Below are 19,090 nucleotides of genomic sequence, written 5' to 3'. Positions count from 1 at the left end.
AGAGTCCAAGGCCAGCCTGGGGAACATGAAATCAATCACTGACAGAGCAGAGCAAACATAACTAGTGAGCTTTTGCTTCCCTGTGCGTTGGCCTTCATCTCCTCTGGGATCCATGTTCATCGAGTTCTTGTGCTGCTCCCAAAACATGTCTCCACTGTACCCCACAGACTTGCTTCCACTCGCACTGTAACACCTCCATTTTTAGCTCAAGCTCTTGTTCTCTCTGTACTCCCCTCTATACTCCCCTCTCAAAGGGTCTCATCACGCAGCCTGATGTAGAACTTGTTATCTAGACCAGGCTGGTCTTAAACTCAGAGCTAGGATCAAGGAATGTGTGCCACGACACCTGGTCTGCTTCTCTACAGACCAAGTGATATCTCTGTTCGGAGGGAGGGAGGGAGGGAGGGAGGGAGGGAGGGAGGGAGGAAGGAAGGAAGGAAGGAAGGAAGGAAGGAAGGAGAGGAGAGGAGGAGGAAGAAGAGGAGGAGGAGGAGGAGGAAGAGGATGGAAAAGAGGAAGAACAAGTAGTAGTCCTGAAAAGTGTGTACACAAGCAAGCATGACTGTGGTCCCACAGAGCTACTCTTTGAGAACAGGCCACTGACAGGCTGTGGCCCAGATGTGTAGGCCATGGGTGCCTGTGCCACACAGGTCAACGTTGACTATTTCCCTATCACAATGTCAGTTCCTGCAGAATCAACTTGCCACAGCAGGAGCTTAGACAAATGAAAGGACTGTCCTGGGACACAGGAGCAAACATAAGACTGTGCTGACCTGGTGGTCCTGAGGTTCAAACCAAAGGTCTTGCATATGCTAAGAACATGGTCTCCTACATGAGGGCCATCCAGGCAAAGGCAGCAACATCAAGCAAAGTCTGCATATGTTCATAAGTAGGAGATCTACCCTGAAAGCATACTATTTTCGTTAAGGGCGAGAACACACCATACTTTGACTAAGTCCCACTGCTCTAGAGAGTCAAATTGAAATTTTAAGTCAATCACAAGAAGAAATGAAAAACAATAAATTCTCAATTTAAAGACTAAGAAAAAAAAATGTTTGCAGATAAAATGTTTACAAGGCTGTTATTTGGTTGTAGCTGTTTGTGAATTTATAACTGTAAACTTTGAAAAATCGAAACAAATACTACTATCAAAAAAGAGATCATTTGGTTATGGGCAACAAACAGTATTTCAGAAGGTATTACACTACAACATCTGAGCCTGCATGACAGCATCTGCTACTCAAAATGAATTCTATCTAAAACAATCTAGACTTTCTCCAAGAAGCTTCTCAAATCCTCAGTTCTAAACTTGTGGAATTAAAAATTACTTAATTCAATGAAGCCTCCTTAGAACAAAGCTTTCTCTTAAATATAGTAGAAATGTTGTAATAAAAAAAAATGCTATGTTTGCAAGCTCTCACTCAGTACTTTTCTAAAGTATTCCTTGACACCTACTACAAAACAAAACACTGAACAGGCAACATCAGAAACAGCATCATTTCTTTCTTCTCTGAGCTGAATCCAGGGAATAAGCATAGTTTCCTCCATCTCTCCAAGCGCACTTATATCACAACTTCTGGTGTATATGTTTAAATGATGAAAAGCACTGTACTCCTACCAGCATTTACAGTCTCCTGGTCGATCATGCCTCCTTCTGCAAAGCCATCCAAGTCATCCACTTTAACTTTTTCCCAGGGTATATATGTGACTCCAAGATCCACATCCCAGAACTGCTTGTATTCTGTCTTTACACCTTTGTTCAAAGCCCAGGCAATCTATTGGGAATGTACAAAGGGAAAAAAAAGGAAGATCACAGATAGACTGAAATAAAAATAAAGTTCAAAATCATATTTAACAAATAAAAGCAAAACTCATTTTTCTTGAGCACTTGTTGTAAACCTGCATTGGGGATCATATTTGCAAACTAAGATCTGCATCCACTTCTTACCCAACTCAAAAGTAACTCATTTCTGGGGAAAATACAAGTCTAATTTTCATAATAAAAAAAAATCTCAGCTCCACTGGCAATACCTAGGGTGGTTATCACAAGTTTAATAAAACCTTGTATACCATACCAGTGCACATAAACAATACAGAATTTACACACACACAATCAGGCAATGGTAAAAAATGTGCCCACGCTCACCATCTTCAGAAAGAATTCAGAGTTTTAATTTAGGTGCAGAAGCTGACTGAATGCACTCTCTCTAGAGCAGTGGTTCTCAATGTCCCTAATGCTGTGACCCTTTAATAGTTCTTCATGTTGTGGGGACTCCCAACCATAAAATTATTTTCATTTCTACATCACAACTGCAAGTTTGCTACTGCTATGAATTGTAATGTAAACATCTGTGATTTCAATGGTCATAGGTGACCCCTGTGATAGGCTTGTTTGACCCTCAAAGGGATTATGACCCGTAAGACCACTGCTCTAGAGAGTCAAAATGAAATTTTAAGTCAATCACAAGAAGAAATGAAAAAAACAATACATTCTCAATTTAAAGACTAAGAAAAATAATGTTTGCAGATAAAATGTTTACAAGAAGACTGGATTAGATAAGAAGACATGCTGGGAAAAATAAATAAAAGACAAGCTTGTACATGTGAAAAGGCTCTAACCAAACTGAGGCCTGAGCTGGCAGAGACTTGGGTATGTGTGACCTTAAGGAACAAACAAGTCCAAATTTTGGCTAGTAAGTTAGTGTACATATTCTTAATTATAATTCAGTAATACTGAAATTGTGGTGGTGCATGCCTTTAATCCCAGCACTTGGGAGACAGAGGCAGGTGGATCGCTGTGAGTTCGAGGCCAGCCTGGAGTCCAGGACAGCCAAGGCTACACAGAGAAACCCTGTCTCGAAAAACAAAAACAAACTAACAACAACAACACTACTAGTGAAATTGTATGCTTGCTGGAAACACTAAAGATAAGACTGACAATAGTGCTCGGTGTGAGCTTAAATTAACATGTTCAAGGCCCTGGATCTGATCTGAATCAAGGGGCAAAGGGGAGAAATAGATTAAAAGATCTGGGATGTTAATGGTCCAAATAAGTAAGATCATATGATCATCTACCACAAAAACTCACCTTAATGACCTTGGAACCAATTTTATAGGATCCTGAACTCAGTTTCTGAAGAGCCCGGAATGAGTCTTGTCGATGGACCATACAGACATATGCACAGCCCCTGGGTGGAATCATCTGTGGGGGAAGAGCAGATGGATGGCATTCATTCCGACATCTACTTCTAGTAAAACTGAACACAATGACAAGTGACTAAACCTCTAATTTTGATAGACGGCGAAATGAATTTTTTCTTTCTTTCTCCAACGGTTTACTTACACAACACATGCAATTATTCACTTTTTGTAGCCCTATATGCACAACCTAATCCAGCTTCCTTCTGAAAGCCATGATAAACATGAGATCTTGAACACATGTTATCAGTTTCTTGACTAGAGAATATAGAACTTACTACTATAACAAACAAACAAAAACAAAATAAAACCTTACAGCTTCATTTTCAAGCTGACAGGTAAAATGAAAAAAAGAAAGGGATGAGAAAGGGAGAAGAAAGGGCTCTGGTTAACAAACATTTAAAGCTTTGAGGAATAAGGTGCTATACTGCTATGAGTACTTTATAAGATACTTTATTTAAAAGGAAAAAGCAAGGAGATATAAATAGCTTCAAAGTAGTCACAGAAAAATGAACTAAATAAACAAATTTTATCAAGATGTGCATTATCAAAGTCAGATGCTCCCGGACTTAGGATGTGAAACAAGTAAAAACCAACTGACTACTTTAAAACGCTGTCTTAGTGCTCGGAGATACTTACATTAATGGATTCAATTTGTCCAAACTCCTCAAAAAGGTTGGTTAAATCTTGCTGTGTAGCCTTCTTATCTACTTGGCCAACCCAGAGAGTAGTGCTGCATACTGTCAAGACAAAGCAGCAGAGGGCTTAAACCACAAAGCTCAAGGCAGCACATGCAGAATACCTGAGGGCTGAACAGAGAACTGCTACGTGTAACGCTGACTGGGATCAGGACCCCTTAATCTTCTATTACAGACCCGAGGATGAACTGAATGGCACTTCTTTGTGTGTGCACACTCATGTGTGTGCAGAGAAGCACGGATTCCTTGGAGACTCAGCCCCACACAGGGACACACATGACCTGAATCCTGCCCTGAAAGCTCACGCTGGATGCATAAAAGTGCAGAGGAGACACTCAGGACTGTCGGTGCTTCTTGAACACCTCCTTTCACAGATGACACGTTGACACAGCTTTCATGGACTGCATCTAGATTTTTTTTCCATGTGGCTTTCCAGCACTTCAATCCCAACAGAGGAGGTCTAGAACAGACTTTCCTAAGGTTAACTTAACCTACACTAAACTGTGATCCATGAGGCGATCACTACCAGGAGTCTCTAGTATTGCTGGTCAGAACTCACATGTCTTTAAGACATGCACAAGCTTTGCTTAGCTAACACAAACCATGACAACTGCCCTTTCTTGGCTAGTTGTTCTTAGTCTTGCCAGCTTACTGTTTTCTCAACTCTTGTTTCACTCACTCTACATCAGAATCTTCAACTTTTTAACATTTTAACTTAAATCCCAGAGACCAGTGAGATGGCTCAGCATATAAACGTCTTACTTTGAAGACTTACAACCTGAGTTTGAGTCTTGACTCTACATGGTGGAAGTGGAGAACTGTCTCCTCTAAATTGCCGTCAGACCACATACATGTATGTATGCACATGGAAGCATACAGAAGTATGCATGAGAGATACAATTTTAAAAATTGGATCATTAATTTAAGAGACATTAAAGTCTGTTTTTACCAAAGTGCTATAGTTTAAATGGAATGTGTCTCCTTAAGTTTCACTTGTTACAGGCTTGGTCTTTGGCCCATAGAGATGGGGCTCAAGTGGGGGCCTGCCCTTTGAGGCTTAATGTCTACATTCTGCCTTCCAGTCATAATGAACAGTCAAAAGGGGCAAGGACAAGCAACCTTGAAGTCAGAAAAGCTGCTCTACTACAGTCAAGCCTTCTGCCCTACTGCCCTATCCTGGAGATGTCAGCTGCCTCAGTCTCCCCAGAGTGTGCTAACGTGTTTCCTATTTTACTATGCTGCTCTATAATCTTTTTTCCTAAGAAGCGGTATGACTCTTCCCAATCCCAAAGAGAGGGAACACTTGGTTCTTGGGGTATTATTCTGTTGATGCTTCACAGCACTGATTACCCCTGAACGCTCTGTATTGTACCATCTGTGTCCAGGACCAGCAGCAGGCAAGGTGACTACACTGTTTCAAATATGATGAAAGAACAGCAATTAGAGACAACTGGTTCTGCTTCAAGATGAACAGTCTTGAAATACTCAACAGAAGATTAGCCATCACTGTACAAGGAAGTACAGGGTACTTGCTGAGTTCTTATCTTCAGATGTTTAGAGACTAGAGAATAAATTTCATTGTAATTTAGCCACAAGAAAATGAAATTCTGATGCTTGTGAACACCCATGAACAGAGAAAATGATACGATGGAAATAAGCCAAGACACACAAAAAACATGCCATGTTCTCTCACCACTAGGAACAAACAAAAAGCTGATACTGCAGAAGAGAGGGACAGTAGCCAGACAAGGCATCTGAGGAGCAGGCAGAGGCTGTTGGTCGGACACACACAGCTCTGAAAGGGGGGTCCTAGCCTGCAGTGCATACATAAACTCCGGCAGTCAAGTCTAAGCATCGCTACGTCTAAAACTTCAGAAAATAGAGCATGGGTGCAACCTTCTGTGTCTAGTGCAGCAGGAAGAACTATTTTCACATCTAAAAGAAGCTAGCGCCTTCCTGAGAAGGCAACTGTGGGGCCAGGCTTACTTCCTACTGACACTAGCATTACAGTGCCGCTAGTCACTGACACATCTATAACGCACTAAGCCATTTACAGTGTTGGGTTTTTTTTTTTCCCTTTAATATTTTCTGGAGGGAAGAGCCATATAAACTGAAAGTTTCCACTTTTTTCTTTTAAGCAAAATTACATGAAATTATTCTACTGTAGTGAAAACATGTACATTGCATTGCTATATGTAAAATAAACTACAGTTTTTAAAGAGGAACAATGATATTCTACAGAATCGACTATAGTTTAATAATTATTTGAGTTTTATGTATGTCAATTGCCTAATTTAATAATTACATGGTATATGCAAGTACAAAAATACCATATGGTACCTCATAAGTACATACAATTATGATGTGTCAAAAAAAATACGTTTGGGGAACTGGAAAGGGGGGGGGTGCCTCACAGAAGTTGAAAGTACATACTATTCCTCCAGGAAGGCAAGCTTTGCTTTCCTCCTACCCACATGGCAGCTCACAGATGTCTGTAACTCCAGTGCAAGAGGATTTGAAATTCTCATCTCACCTGCATAAACACCAAGTATGCACATGGCATACATTCATTCATGTAGAAAACACGCATATATAAAAGTGCATATCTTTTCTAAAAGCCACATGATTTTTAAAATCAAATAGACTCCATGCCTGTGCCAACTGGCTCTTATACCAACGTGACACAAGTTATGGCCATCTGAGAGAAGGGAACCTCAAGATCAAGCTGTAGGCTGGCCTACAGAGCATTTGATATAGGACAGCCCAGCCCAGTGGTTCTCAACTTGTAGGTCACAACTCCTTGGGGAGGTCGAACAACTCTTTTACATACATATTAGATGTTCACATTATGATTGATAACAGCAAAATTACAGTTATTAAGTAGCAATGAAAACAATTTATAGTTGGGGGAGTCACCACAACATTAAAGAATATATTAAAGGGTGGCAACATTAGAAATGGTGAAAACCTCTGACCTAGCCCATTATGGATGGTGCCAACCATGGGCTGGAGGTCCTGGATTCTATAAGAAACCAATCAAGAAAGCCATGAGGTACAAGCCAGTAAGCAGAATTCCTCCAAGGCCTCTGCTTCAGCTCCTGCCTCCAAGTTCCTGCCTTGTTTATTGTTTAGTTCCTGTCTTGATTTTCTTTGATGATGAACAGTGATGTAGAACCATAAGTGAAATAAACCCTTTATTCCCCAAGATGCTTCTGGTCATGCTTCTGGGCTACTGGTCAGCAACAGAAACCTGAAGACAGACAGAAACTGGTAGAGCCAGGATGATGGAACACTGCTGTGACTGACCCAAGCACGTTGTTTTTGGAGAGGACTGAGGAAGAACTTTAGAACCCTGGAATAGAAGAGTCACTGAATGTTCAAAGTTTCGTGAACCATTCTTGGAAAATACAGTGAAGAGAAAAATGCAACGCATAGAGGCCTGGCTTGTGAAATTCCAGGGAGAAGTTTAACAGTCGCTTAAAGACCACAGAGCCATTTCATATTTTGAATAAAGAATCTGTGCTCTGCCCAGGTGTGATGGTGCACAACTTTAATGCCAGTGCTCCAGAGGCTAATAAGGCAGGAGGTCTGAGTTCGAGGCCAGTCTGGTCTACAGATTGCAGGCCAGCCAGGGCTACAGAAAACTACCTGCCACCTCCCAAAAAGGAATCTGCCATTTGATTAGCAAAGAGTTAATTGTGATTAACAAGAGACCAGAAGGACTAAAGTGAAACCTTCGCTTGGCTGTAATAGTTAATGCTGGTCAGCTTGAACTACGAAATTAAGAGACCAGCAAGGACAGGAGAAACAGCTTAGCGGTTAAAAGAACTAGCTGCTTTTTCAGAGGACCCAGTTCTCAGACCTTACAATCATGGGCTCACAACCATTTTTAACTCTAGTTCCAGGGGACTGGAGACACTTTTTTGGCTTCCATAAAACTAGGCACAAAAGTAGTGCACATGCATGCATGTGAAATAACCATACATATGAAACATTTTTAAAAAAATTTAAGCGAGGAATTATTGAGGAATCCTCTGGGAAATGTTTCCTCAGAGTTAACACACAGAAGCTACATTCTAAATGAGGCCCAGACTATACTTCTTGCTGGCAGCCAAACTTGGCACTGAAAGAGTACACTGGTTTTGAGGCATGAAGGGGGCATGGAGAGCAGCTGAGGCTTGGCATTGTGTGGCAGGGCTGAATTCCCTGAAGAGAGCTCAGGAGAAGCTACCGGTGAAAATGCAGGAAGAGAGCCCAGGACGCTGGAGATGCCAGTGTCATGGCATGATGACCAAGAACAGCAGCAGCATGGAGTGGAGCCAGCCTAAGCTTAGGAAACAACCTGTGTGTGTGTGTATGTGTGTGTGTGTGTGTCCGTGTGTCCGGAGGTAAAGCTGGGAGAGACCCAAGCCCTTTGGAGGATGGCAGATATCGAGCAGTGAGTTATTACATAATTGGAGTTTAGTTTTGCTTTATTCAGAGTCTGACCCTACCCTGGTTCTTCCTTCTTTAAAAAAGTATTGAACTTAGCCGGGCGGTGGTGGCACGCGCCTTTAATCCCAGGACTCGGGAGGCAGAGGCAGGTGGATCATGTGAGTTCGAGGCCAGCCTGGTCTACAAAGTGAGTCCAGGACAGCCAAGGCTACACAGAGAAACCCTGTCTCAAAAAAACTAAAAAAAAAAAAAAAAAAAAAGTATTGAACTTGGTTTTGATGTATAGGAGCCCACAGTTGAAAGACTTAGGATTTTAAAAGATACATAACTTTTAAAGCATTTGAATTTGTAAAAACTGTGAGACCATTAATATTTGTAATGTTTTATATTGTAAACCTAGTATTAGTGAGATCTTGGAGAACAGTAAGAAAGGAAAGGTTATGCTTAATAAATGATGTGTTTGAGTCTAGTTTACAAGAGGTCAATTGTGCCAGCTGGTTCTTATGTCAACTTGACGCAGCTAGAGTCATCTGAGAGGAGAGAACCTCAATTGAGAAAACGCCTGCATTTGATGGCTGTCGGCAAGACTATAGGGCATTTTCTTAATTAGTGATTGATGTGGGAGGGCCCAGCCCATTGTGGACTGTGCCATTCCTGGGCTGGAGGTCCTGGGAAAGCAGTCTGAGCAAGTCATGAGGGGCCAGCCAGAAAGCAGCACTCCTTCACGACCTCTATCTGCATCAGCTCCTACCTCCAGGTTCCTGCCCTGACTTCCTTTGGTGATGACAGTGCTGTGGAACTGTAAGCAAATAACCCCTTTCCTCCCAAGTTGCTTTTGGTCATGGTGTTGCATCACAGCAACAGTAGGCCTAACTAAGACAATGCTCAAAAACATCACAAAGTGGGTGAAGAATGAATGAAATGACGGTAAATGAATTAATAATAGTCCCATTAATAAAGTAATGATTCTCAAAGACCCAGGATAATCACACAAGAATGTAGAGCAGAGATTTTGGGGGTGGGGTGGAGGGAAGGCTTGTTTTGTCAACAACACTAAAATGTTTCAGGGGGAGGGGGATTTGAGACACGGTTTCTCTGTGTAGCTTGGCTTATCCTGGACTCACTCTGTAGACCAGGCTGGCCTCAAACTCAGAGATCCGCCTGCCTCTGCCTCCCCGAGTGCTGGGATAACATGTGTGTGCCATAGTGACTGGCTCTAACACTAAAATATTTAAATGTGATCCTTTATGATAAAGAGCAAATACAATCTTCAGAAGTTGCACTAGCTCTGTATAATGTGAGAAGGTTCTGGAAAGATAACCCAAGGTCTACTGAAATTAACAGAATTTATTAAAAAGATGCCACTGACTTCGATTTTGGGGAGCCTGAATTTCCAGGTGCTCTAGTAGTACCAAATGAGGGCTTACGTTCACTTTCCGGGAGCCACATAAGAAGCCTAGGATTTATATGATCCCAGTACAAGAAGGTCCACACATGGCTATCTACGACGATTATTTATGCTAAAGTAACTTATCTGAAGACCACCAATAAGTAAGGCAAGTCTATTTTAGCACTTAGGCAAAAATGACCATTTCCTCTTTACCAAGTGCTTCCTTGCTCAGCTGCAGCCTGTTAGTTCTCCCCAGAAGTGGAAACAGACTAACCCCAGGCAGAGCCTAGCTGAGAAACAACTCACTCTGTGCACTTCACTTGACAATGCTTACCCTCGCCAACTCCTGAAACAAACCCTGCCATGACCAAATCTGTTTTAAGTACACAAAATAGATTAAATACAGAGGAAAATAGGCTGTACTACAGGTACTGCTCTTCTGGTACAAAAGTACAGGTTTGTAACTTATTTTAACAATTACACCGAAGTGGGGCTAGGAGTTTTTTGCTCGGTAATAGACTAAATACCTACCAGATACAAAACATTGACACACACACACACACACACACACACACACACACACACACACACACACACACACAAACTTAATTATATAAAAACTCAGCAATGTGTATCTTTGTGTACCTATTACTCCTACAGATTTGAATATTCACAACTGTTGAGTTACTACTGACAGTATCACTTTGTCACATTACAGATATCAGCCTGGTGTGTGACAAGTACCCTTCGTCAAGCCATACTTTACAACTTCAAGTATATAGTCTTGATGACGTTATTAATCCTGATGATCTAGTTTGCTTTTCTTTCACAATAGCCTAAGTCAAAGCCATTCAGTTACTAACAAGCACCTACCTTTTTGGTTTCTTGCTCCAAAAATAAAATCAGGTAAGAGATTTTTATAGCAGAAAGCTAGTTTGTTTGTTCTGGGGAGGGGGATTTTCATCACATACAGAGATCAGAGGCCAACCGTAAGTGATTCTTCAAGAACTGTGCAGGTTTCTGTTGTTGTATTTGAGGCACAGTCTCTTGCTGGCCTGGAGCTCACCAAGTGGCTAGACTGGACAGCCTGAAGTCCACCTGTGTCCGCCCACCTTTGCAGACTTCTCCCACTGCGGATGGAGCCCAGGTCCTTGTGCTTCTACAGCGAGCACTCTGCTAACCCGACTTCTCTCCACAGCCACAGAGAACTAGTTCCCAACCCTGACTACAGGGACATTTGATACACGTATGTGACTCACCACTTAGAGTTTTCGATCTGACGGGAGGCAATCCCTTTTTCTGGCGTTCTTTCTCCCTCTCTCTGGCTCTTCTTTCACTTGAATATGAACGTGATGACTTTCTCTTTCTTTCTCTGGAGCGGGAGCGGGATCGCTTCCTGTGCTTTCGCTTTCGAGACCCAGATCGTGACCTAGACCTTCGTTTTCTTGGTGACCTACAGAAATTAAGTTTTTATTTCTAACGACAGTATTATTTTTCAAACCAATCTTTCAATTTGAAGTGAAAGAGAAAAGGCAGCATTTGTCATATTTAACCACCTCTTAAACTATTCTATAGCATAATCAACTATTAAACAAGTGTTCCATTATAGTCTTGTGCCACATTACTAGATTCTAGATGACTGACTCAAAGTCTGAGACTTTATTCATTAAAAACAGAGAAAAAAATGTAACTGAACAAAGGGCCTTGCTTTCTCTTAAGTGTCCTTTTGCTCATTTTCACACAAAATAGGAATAAAGACTAAAGAAAATAAAAACTACTTAGGTGAGCCAAATATTAGTTTTTAAAATAAAGAAGCAGAATCCTCCCAGCACAGCAATAGGACATCATATAGACCTGTTTAATATTGTTTAACGTCTAAAGTGTCATAGCTCTTGACTACAATACAAGCTGATGCTGAGTCACTACACTGTTCATGCTTGTAGGCATGTTCCTATGTAGGTACAACCTAAGAATGTCAGAGAATGGTGACTTGGTTTTGATTACAGGATGTGTTTTCTCCTGGCTTGGTAGTATACTTAACATTCATAATACCCGTTTTGTGGGTGATGGTAAGATACTTTTGTGACTGCTATACAATAATGTGGAATGCAAGAAATCCAGCTTGACTTATATGCTGTTCAGAAGAATTAATACCATACATAAAGCATTGTATTATTATCAACTGAACTCAACTACAATCCAAAACCACAGTCTCATGAAATGACCACAGCTGTTACTGTTGCATAAAGTACTCAAATAGCAAAGGCTATCTTCTGGATTTGGTTTTCAATTACTTTCCCTGAGACTATTTTTTAAAATCATTAAGTACTTCTTTTAATAATGCAAAGAAATAAATCAAACAATATTATTAAATATTATTATAGAACCTTGATCGAGATCGTGAATGAGTTCTTGATCTTGAGCGAACAGCTACTTTCTTAGCTTCAGGTTCAAAGATCTCCTCTTCAACAACATCCTGTCCTTCATCAATATCCATATCCTAGGAAAGCAAAGTTAAGGGCACATCAACATAAATAAGTTTAAGATTTAGCACAAAAGTGCAGTTCTACCTCAAAAATATTTACAATGTAGCATTAATGCCCCAAAGCTGACGGAGGTAAGTGTATGGAGCATGCCCAAGACAAAGTACATTCAGGGTACAGTACATTCACTAAGACCCCTTACATGGTTAAAGGAGTTTGGACACCTTGTTTTGTTTTGTTTTCAAGACAAGGTTTCTCTGTGCACTCCTGGCTATTCTGGAACTCACTCTATAGACCAGGCTGGCCTTGAATTACAAGTTCCTCCTGCCTCTACTGGGATTAAAGGAGTGCACCACCACAGCCTAGCTGATTCTGGATGTTTATGACTCAGAAAAGCAGTGACTTTTACCTGTTGCTGAATGTCTATGGAATCATCTAAATTTGCTTCAGGTTCCAGGAAATGCTGCTGGCTACTTCCTTGTGAAGGTGAAGCTGAGTGCTCAGATCCAAATGTTCCCTCCTGGCTATCTTGAGGAGTTGCCTGTTGAGAACAAACAAATGCTTGTTGAAAAAGAGCAAACATGACAATAAACACTGAATGGGAGTCATATTCCTGACAAACCATTCCTAGAATAATCCACTGGAGTTGTACATTGTATAAATCTATCCTGCCAGTCCTTATATTCTGAATTTGAAACAAACCATTCACAGAACTTTATTTTAGAAAAATATACACACTAAGATGATATAAATTCTATGACTAATCAACTTGAGGATTACTGTAACACATTTATTCTGTGATTGAATACGCTTGACGTTCTTTGTGTAAGGTGCTTCAGTAAAGATAGCCTGGCGAGATGGTGTGATGCAGCTGACCCCAGTGGCTTAGGACCTGGATTCAACCCGTGAAGCTCACAGATGGGAGCTAGAGAACCAACTCCTACACACTGCCGCCACCTGAACTCCTACAGCCACACCCAAAGTAAATCAACCATTCAAAAATAGTCCATGCTGTGCTTTTTACAAAAGTGAATCTACATTGGCCACAATCTAAAACTGACTCTTCCTCCATTTCATTCTCAATGCCATTTACCAATGTGGTAACACATTGTTGGTATCAAGGATCGCTGCTGTATCTGCAGCTATTATGTGGAAAAGCATCACCTCTTGTCTCTATAAACTCTGCAGTTACTGTCTTACATGACTGACTCAAACATCCCCATTTTTATCTTCTTGTACTCTTAAGTGAATATTGCTTTAGCTAAAAAATAGGCCTCTTACTCAGACCAGTTCAGTCAGAACTGGCTCATCAGATCAGGCTGTGCTCATGATTTCTAGCAAATATCACTGGAACACCTCCAATTTATACTGTTTACATTTACAAGGCCAAGATCAGGCTCTGTGTCTCAAATTGCTCTGAAATTCAAGTTGCCTGCACCCTCCACCGTTGTCTCTACTTCAGAGACTATAGAATTAGCTGTGCTGTAGCACAGACGTTTGTGCTTCTTTAGAGAAAAGGTCACATTGTCGGAAGTCAGAAGCACATTCCTGTCTACTCTTTATTTGCCTAAAAATGTAGTCACTTGTAAAACATGGTTTTTTGGTTCTTTTAAACAACTTTCTTTTTGGTTTTTCGGGACAGGGTTTCTCCATGTAACCTTGGCTGTTCTGGACTCCCTAGTAGACAAGGGTGGTCTCAAACTCATAAAGATCAACCTGCCTCTGCCTCCCCAAGTGCTGGGATTACAAGCGTGTGCCAGCATGCCTCACTTGTCAGTTGTTTTAAAATCCTGACTGACGGATATCACTTTGAATGATGAGGGCACAGTATAGAGAGGATACCTACAAGTGTCTCTCATACAGTTACAAGTAGGTTTTGAAGACTAAATTTTACTCTGGAACTTGACATGTTAAGATATATTTTATTACTTCTAAAGGGGAACTTTTTTTTCCCTCCACATTTTAGCATCTCTGAACTCCTAACATCTAAAAATGACATGAGGATGTGCACAGTAGTTAGAAGTATTCTACTCCTTCTCTATGTATAAAATAAAGGTGCACCTCAAAACTGATCAGGTACCATTAGCTACATATTCTGCATTAGCTCTTACCTCACCACACTTCACTGCCTTTCCAAGCTGTGCTACCTGCTTCATAAGAACTGAAGTATAAGCATGCCCCGCCTGGAAGTGATTAAGTCTTATCATATGGTATCAGCAATGACATTTGTAAAAATCAGAGACAGTGGTCTGCTTAGACACTGCCATCATCAATGTAACTGCCATTACCTCCTAGACAAGGAAGCGGAACAGAAAGGAGAAAACATGAAGCTTTCAGAAGTAACTCCAAAACTCACATCCATCACCTACCATGAAACTCATTTTTATAGCATGATTTTGTTACACTGCCAGAGATACTTTTTTTAATGACAGGAACACCTAAAAAGGTCTTTGAAAGGAAATACCTTAGAAAAGACAAATGAACAGGAAAGACAAATGAATAGCTCCGAGGACTGAGAATGACACCACCAGGCGTCCCACAGAACGCCCATCTGGAGAGCGCAGTAACTGCATGAAGCACAGACCTTCTGAGGCTGCTGCTCCAGGAGCTGCTGCCGCAGCTGCTCCAAGTTCTGCTGCTGCAGCTGCTCCGCTATCTGATGGAAGATGGAGTTGTTCACGGACTCAGAAACGTGAGAGCTAAAGTGAAAAACAAGGATGAAGATGCATGTTAAAATGCACAAAAAGTAACATGAAAGTGAGTAGTCAGAGAAAACAAAATAAAAACATCACTCTGACAAAATATACTGTATTACACTGTTTTCTTTCTGAAATAATAATACCCCAAATGGAATACTTTGGAGAATTAATACATTAGAAGAGAAATATACTCAATAGTGTTTCAACCAACAGGCATTAGAGACACACTGTTACAGAGATGACGTCACTACCTCATGCTGCACACATGAGTATGCTATACATATAAATTAGTGGCTTTTATTAAGGTACTGTAAGACTGGTCAACACTTGTAAAAAAGGTTAAAGTATGTAAACATTGTCAATTTTTAATAATTCATGTTTAACGGTGGGACTGTTAGTGTCGCATGTTTGGAAAATGTCCTAACAGTCAGTCTGTGTAAAATCTACAATTATCACTGCCCATCAACTTTACAGAGTATGTGCCCTTTAAATAAGCATCATGTTATTAGATGTCTTAACAGAAATAGCATTTAGATAAAAGAGAAAATAGTAGTATAACTATACTCTGGAAAAGCAGCACCTGGAATACACCTGGAATTCTGGGTGCTGTAAGACATGAAAAAAAAGAGGGCATCCCAAAAGGATCAAGCAGGATGGTGAAAGGTTTTTAAACAGTTGAAAAAAGTACTTCATATGTATATTAATATAAATGTATACGTAAAAAAAAATTAATAAAAATTGTTTTAAAAAAAAAAAGAGTGCATCATCTGGAACAAATACACCTTGGAGAAGAATACTATCTGTCTTCAAATACTGAAAGGCTATGTCTTGAAAGCAAATGGAGTCAGTTTATTTCCTTGCTTCAAAACAGCTTTGGATTGGTGTCTAGAAAAAGAGGGAATTCAGTTCAACCAAACGTGCGACACTAATAGTCAAAATAAACTCTTCCCTCTGAAAGTGGGAAAGCGCCAACTCTACATCAGGACTATTAATTCTTACACTGTTTAGCACCCTCATCTTTCAACTTCACTATCTGTAACCTAAAATACGATTTTCAAACTTATCAAGACAAGTCCCTATCTACAAGGATGATTTCTTCCAGACTACCCAGAACATAAAAATTAACACCATCTTCTTGAGTGAGATCCAAAGCTTTCATCAGTCGAGAATAACTCCATCTCCTCTCAGACTTTCTTACTGGGCTCTACAAACCCCTCAACAACAGTGTAAGGGGGAAGTCACAGATTTAAGTAAAAACATAAAATCCCTTTATTTAAATAAGAAAAGCCCATATAGTTCCAATCCTTAATCCTAACTAATTTAATGTACTTCTGAGAAACTGACATGTTTTCTAGAAGTGGACTTTGGCAGAACTGTCTATCCTCCTATTACAAATACTCATACAAGTAAGTTAGGGTATTTAAAGCCTTCAGAGATATTTTTTTTTAAAATTGCAACCAGATTTACCAATGCTTATCAATTTTCCTATAGGAAACTTTGATATAACCCAACTATTTGCAAAGACCTGAAAAAGAGTACAAATAATCTAGGGGATCTGTTAAGAGAGCAAATCCACCACCCTCCATAATCTTGGTTCTTACTGTCTAAAACACCCCAACTTAGGAAAAGCTCACTCCAACTGTTAAGACTGTTAACATCCCACACAGTATTTAGAAGAACAAAAAAGAAAATACAGGTATGAAGAAAAACATAATTCTTACAGTTGAGGAGTAGGGATTTCCTTTTTGGATTCTTCACTATGCTCAGAATCTTCCCCAAAATCAAATCTATCCATCAACTTCTGAGAAGGAGGAGAAAGAGAGAAATTAGAAAGTGCTTCCCACATGAGCATTACAAATGCTATCTGTCATGTACAGTGTTTTCTGCCCTTTTACATTATACATAGTATAATGAGCGCATCCTTTTAGAGTACCATAGCATGTTTGTCCGTGCAACTGTATTTACTCATGGACAAGTGTAATCTGAAAATATTACTGCTATGACTCAAGAGAAATCATAACCATATAGTTTCATTTTATTACTGTTCTACTTCTATTGCGCCTTATTAGTAAGCATTATCACAGTCTTGTAGACATTTGTAAGTAGTTTAGTACCATCTCTGGTTTTGAGGCTCCCTTGGAGGTACAGGAATGATCTCCTGAGGACTACAGGGACTATTGCACTATAAGAGAGCAGAACCAATTTTGACATAGGCAATAAAAATACTAAAAGTTGTGTGTTTTGAGACAGGTTCTCTTTGTGTAGCTAGCCCTATCTATCCTGGAACTCAGTCTATAGATCAGGCTGGCCTCTGAGTTGGGGATCTCCACGTGTCTTTGCCTCCCAAATGCTAAGATTAAAGGCACACACTACCACGCCCAGCTCACAAAACAATATTTACAGAAAATGAAGGATTATAGAACTATAACTTTAAAACCATGTAGGACCATAATCACTATTAACAAGTCCTAGTAAGAACTTCATGTTAAAATGTGGTCTAGCTACTAGTACTAAATTAGGAGCAACTAGCCAAACGGTCAGTCATTATTCAAGAAATCAGTGTTGACTTTTCTATAAAAATAATAGCAGAGCTAGGCATGGTGGAGTATGCCTATAATCCCAGTACTCAGGGAGGCACAGGTAGGCACATCTCTGTGAGTTTGAGACCACCCTGGTGTACAAAGTGAGTCCAGGACAGCCAAGGCTACAAAGAGAAACCTTGTCCTCCCCCGCACCAAAAGAAATTAATAATAACAATAACAACAACAGTAGCAGGAATAGGTATACACACACAAACACAAATCATAAAACAGTCTCAATTTTAAAAAAAACACAATTTTAGCCGGGCAGTGTGGCGCACGCCTTTAATCCCAGCACTTGGGAGGCAAAGGCAGGTGGATCTCTGTGAGTTTGAGGATCTCTGGTCTACAAAGAGAGTCCAGGACAGCCAAGGCTACACAGAGAAACAAAAACAAAAACAAAACAAACAAACAAAAAAAGCACCATTTTCCCACAGTTAAGCCTACACATAAAATGTCAACTTGCTTGCACATACTGATTAATTATTTTATCAAGTCAAATTATAGAACATAGACCACCATGGTCTACCGGCTCCACAGAAATATCAAACACACATACAACACTGTGATAAAATAAATTACGAAGTAGAATCTAAGTGATGTACATAAAGTTTATCAGTTCACAAGAACACAGCAGTATTTCTAATTGCTACCTTGTTGAAAGAGACTCCTTGGTCCAAGGGAGTGAGCGTGTTGGCTGCTGCAGCTGCGGCTGTAAGCTGTGCTGTGAGTGCCTGCAACTGAACCACAAGACCAGCATCCAAGGCCTGCAGGATGGAGGGCTGGGGCTTCTGCTGTTGTATCTGCAAGGTTTGTATTAGCTGCTGAAGCTGGAAGAGAAAGATATTTTCATAATTCTGGGATATATTGGGTTTTTATGGATAAACATTTTTAGCTAATAAATTTTATCATCCTTCAGAGAAAATGTTTTTGTAAGTTGTGGTTTAAATGAGAAATGCCCCAATAGGTGCCTGTATTTGAACACGTAGTCCCCCTAACAATGGTGCTGTTTGGGAGGTTATGAACTTTAGTGGGAAAGGGGGGATTTGCAGCCTGGCCAAGGAAGGAAGTGCATCACTGGAGGCCAGTTCATAGTCTTTGCTTGAGTTTGCAGCTGAAATTGTGATCTCTGGGCTTCCTGTAGACAAAATGTGATCAGGCAGCTTTTTGCTCTAGATGCCTGCTGCCATGCTTCCCTTACCACTATGGATTTTTGTCCCTCTGGACATCTAAGCCAAAATAAACTCTTCCCTTTTAGTCACGGTATTTTAAGACAGAAATGAAAAGTATTAATAGTGGTCACACAAGCTACAGACATGAAAAACTAATGTGCTCTGCTGGGAACAATGGAGTCTGGACAGTTGGGCTAAAAATTCAACCATGATGAAAATCGTCAGGGAAATATTTCTTTAGGGTAGCATGGAAGCTGTGCACAACAAGCAGCCAAGGCAACATACCGGATAGCATGATAATTTGGCATATATTAGTCTCCCACATGATACTAGCTTTAAATGAATGAAGGGTCACAAAAAGAAGGTAAAGAGTGACACTATGAAAGCTAGAGATGGATCAGTGATTAAGAGCAATGGGTCTTCCAGAAGGCCTGGGT

At 40.4% G+C, this 19,090-nt stretch overlaps 1 protein-coding gene and 1 long non-coding RNA gene across 7 annotated transcripts in view; both read right to left on the bottom strand.

Annotated features, from left to right (window-relative positions):
• The window catches only part of SCAF8 (SR-related CTD associated factor 8), a 189,112-nt gene that overhangs the window by 121,203 nt on the left and 48,819 nt on the right, over positions 1-19,090 (bottom strand). For all 6 annotated transcript variants that reach the window (XR_014778138.1, XR_014778139.1, XR_014778140.1 and 3 more), the window contains 9 exons: positions 18,135-18,311; positions 16,624-16,703; positions 14,788-14,902; positions 12,613-12,744; positions 12,108-12,220; positions 10,980-11,173; positions 3,838-3,938; positions 3,089-3,202; positions 1,619-1,775 (listed from right to left, as the gene is read on the bottom strand). Coding sequence is in view for 3 of the 6 variants with exons in the window: in XM_084776444.1 (XP_084632570.1) it covers positions 1,619-1,775; positions 3,089-3,202; positions 3,838-3,938; positions 10,980-11,173; positions 12,108-12,220; positions 12,613-12,744; positions 14,788-14,902; positions 16,624-16,703; positions 18,135-18,311 (1,183 nt within the window). In the remaining 3 variants the exon portion in view is untranslated. The remainder of the gene's footprint in view (positions 1-1,618; positions 1,776-3,088; positions 3,203-3,837; positions 3,939-10,979; positions 11,174-12,107; positions 12,221-12,612; positions 12,745-14,787; positions 14,903-16,623; positions 16,704-18,134; positions 18,312-19,090) is intronic.
• LOC311594600 lies at positions 6,540-10,257 on the bottom strand. Its single transcript, XR_014778141.1, has 2 exons — positions 9,496-10,257; positions 6,540-8,505 (listed from the first exon to the last, which is right to left on the bottom strand). It is a non-coding gene; the product is annotated as an uncharacterized lncRNA (long non-coding RNA).

Source organism: Acomys minous, assembly GCF_964271855.1.
Source record: "Acomys minous genome assembly, chromosome: 3".
Lineage (NCBI taxonomy): Eukaryota > Metazoa > Chordata > Mammalia > Rodentia > Muridae > Acomys > Acomys minous.
This window is presented reverse-complemented; position numbering and strand designations above follow the sequence as displayed.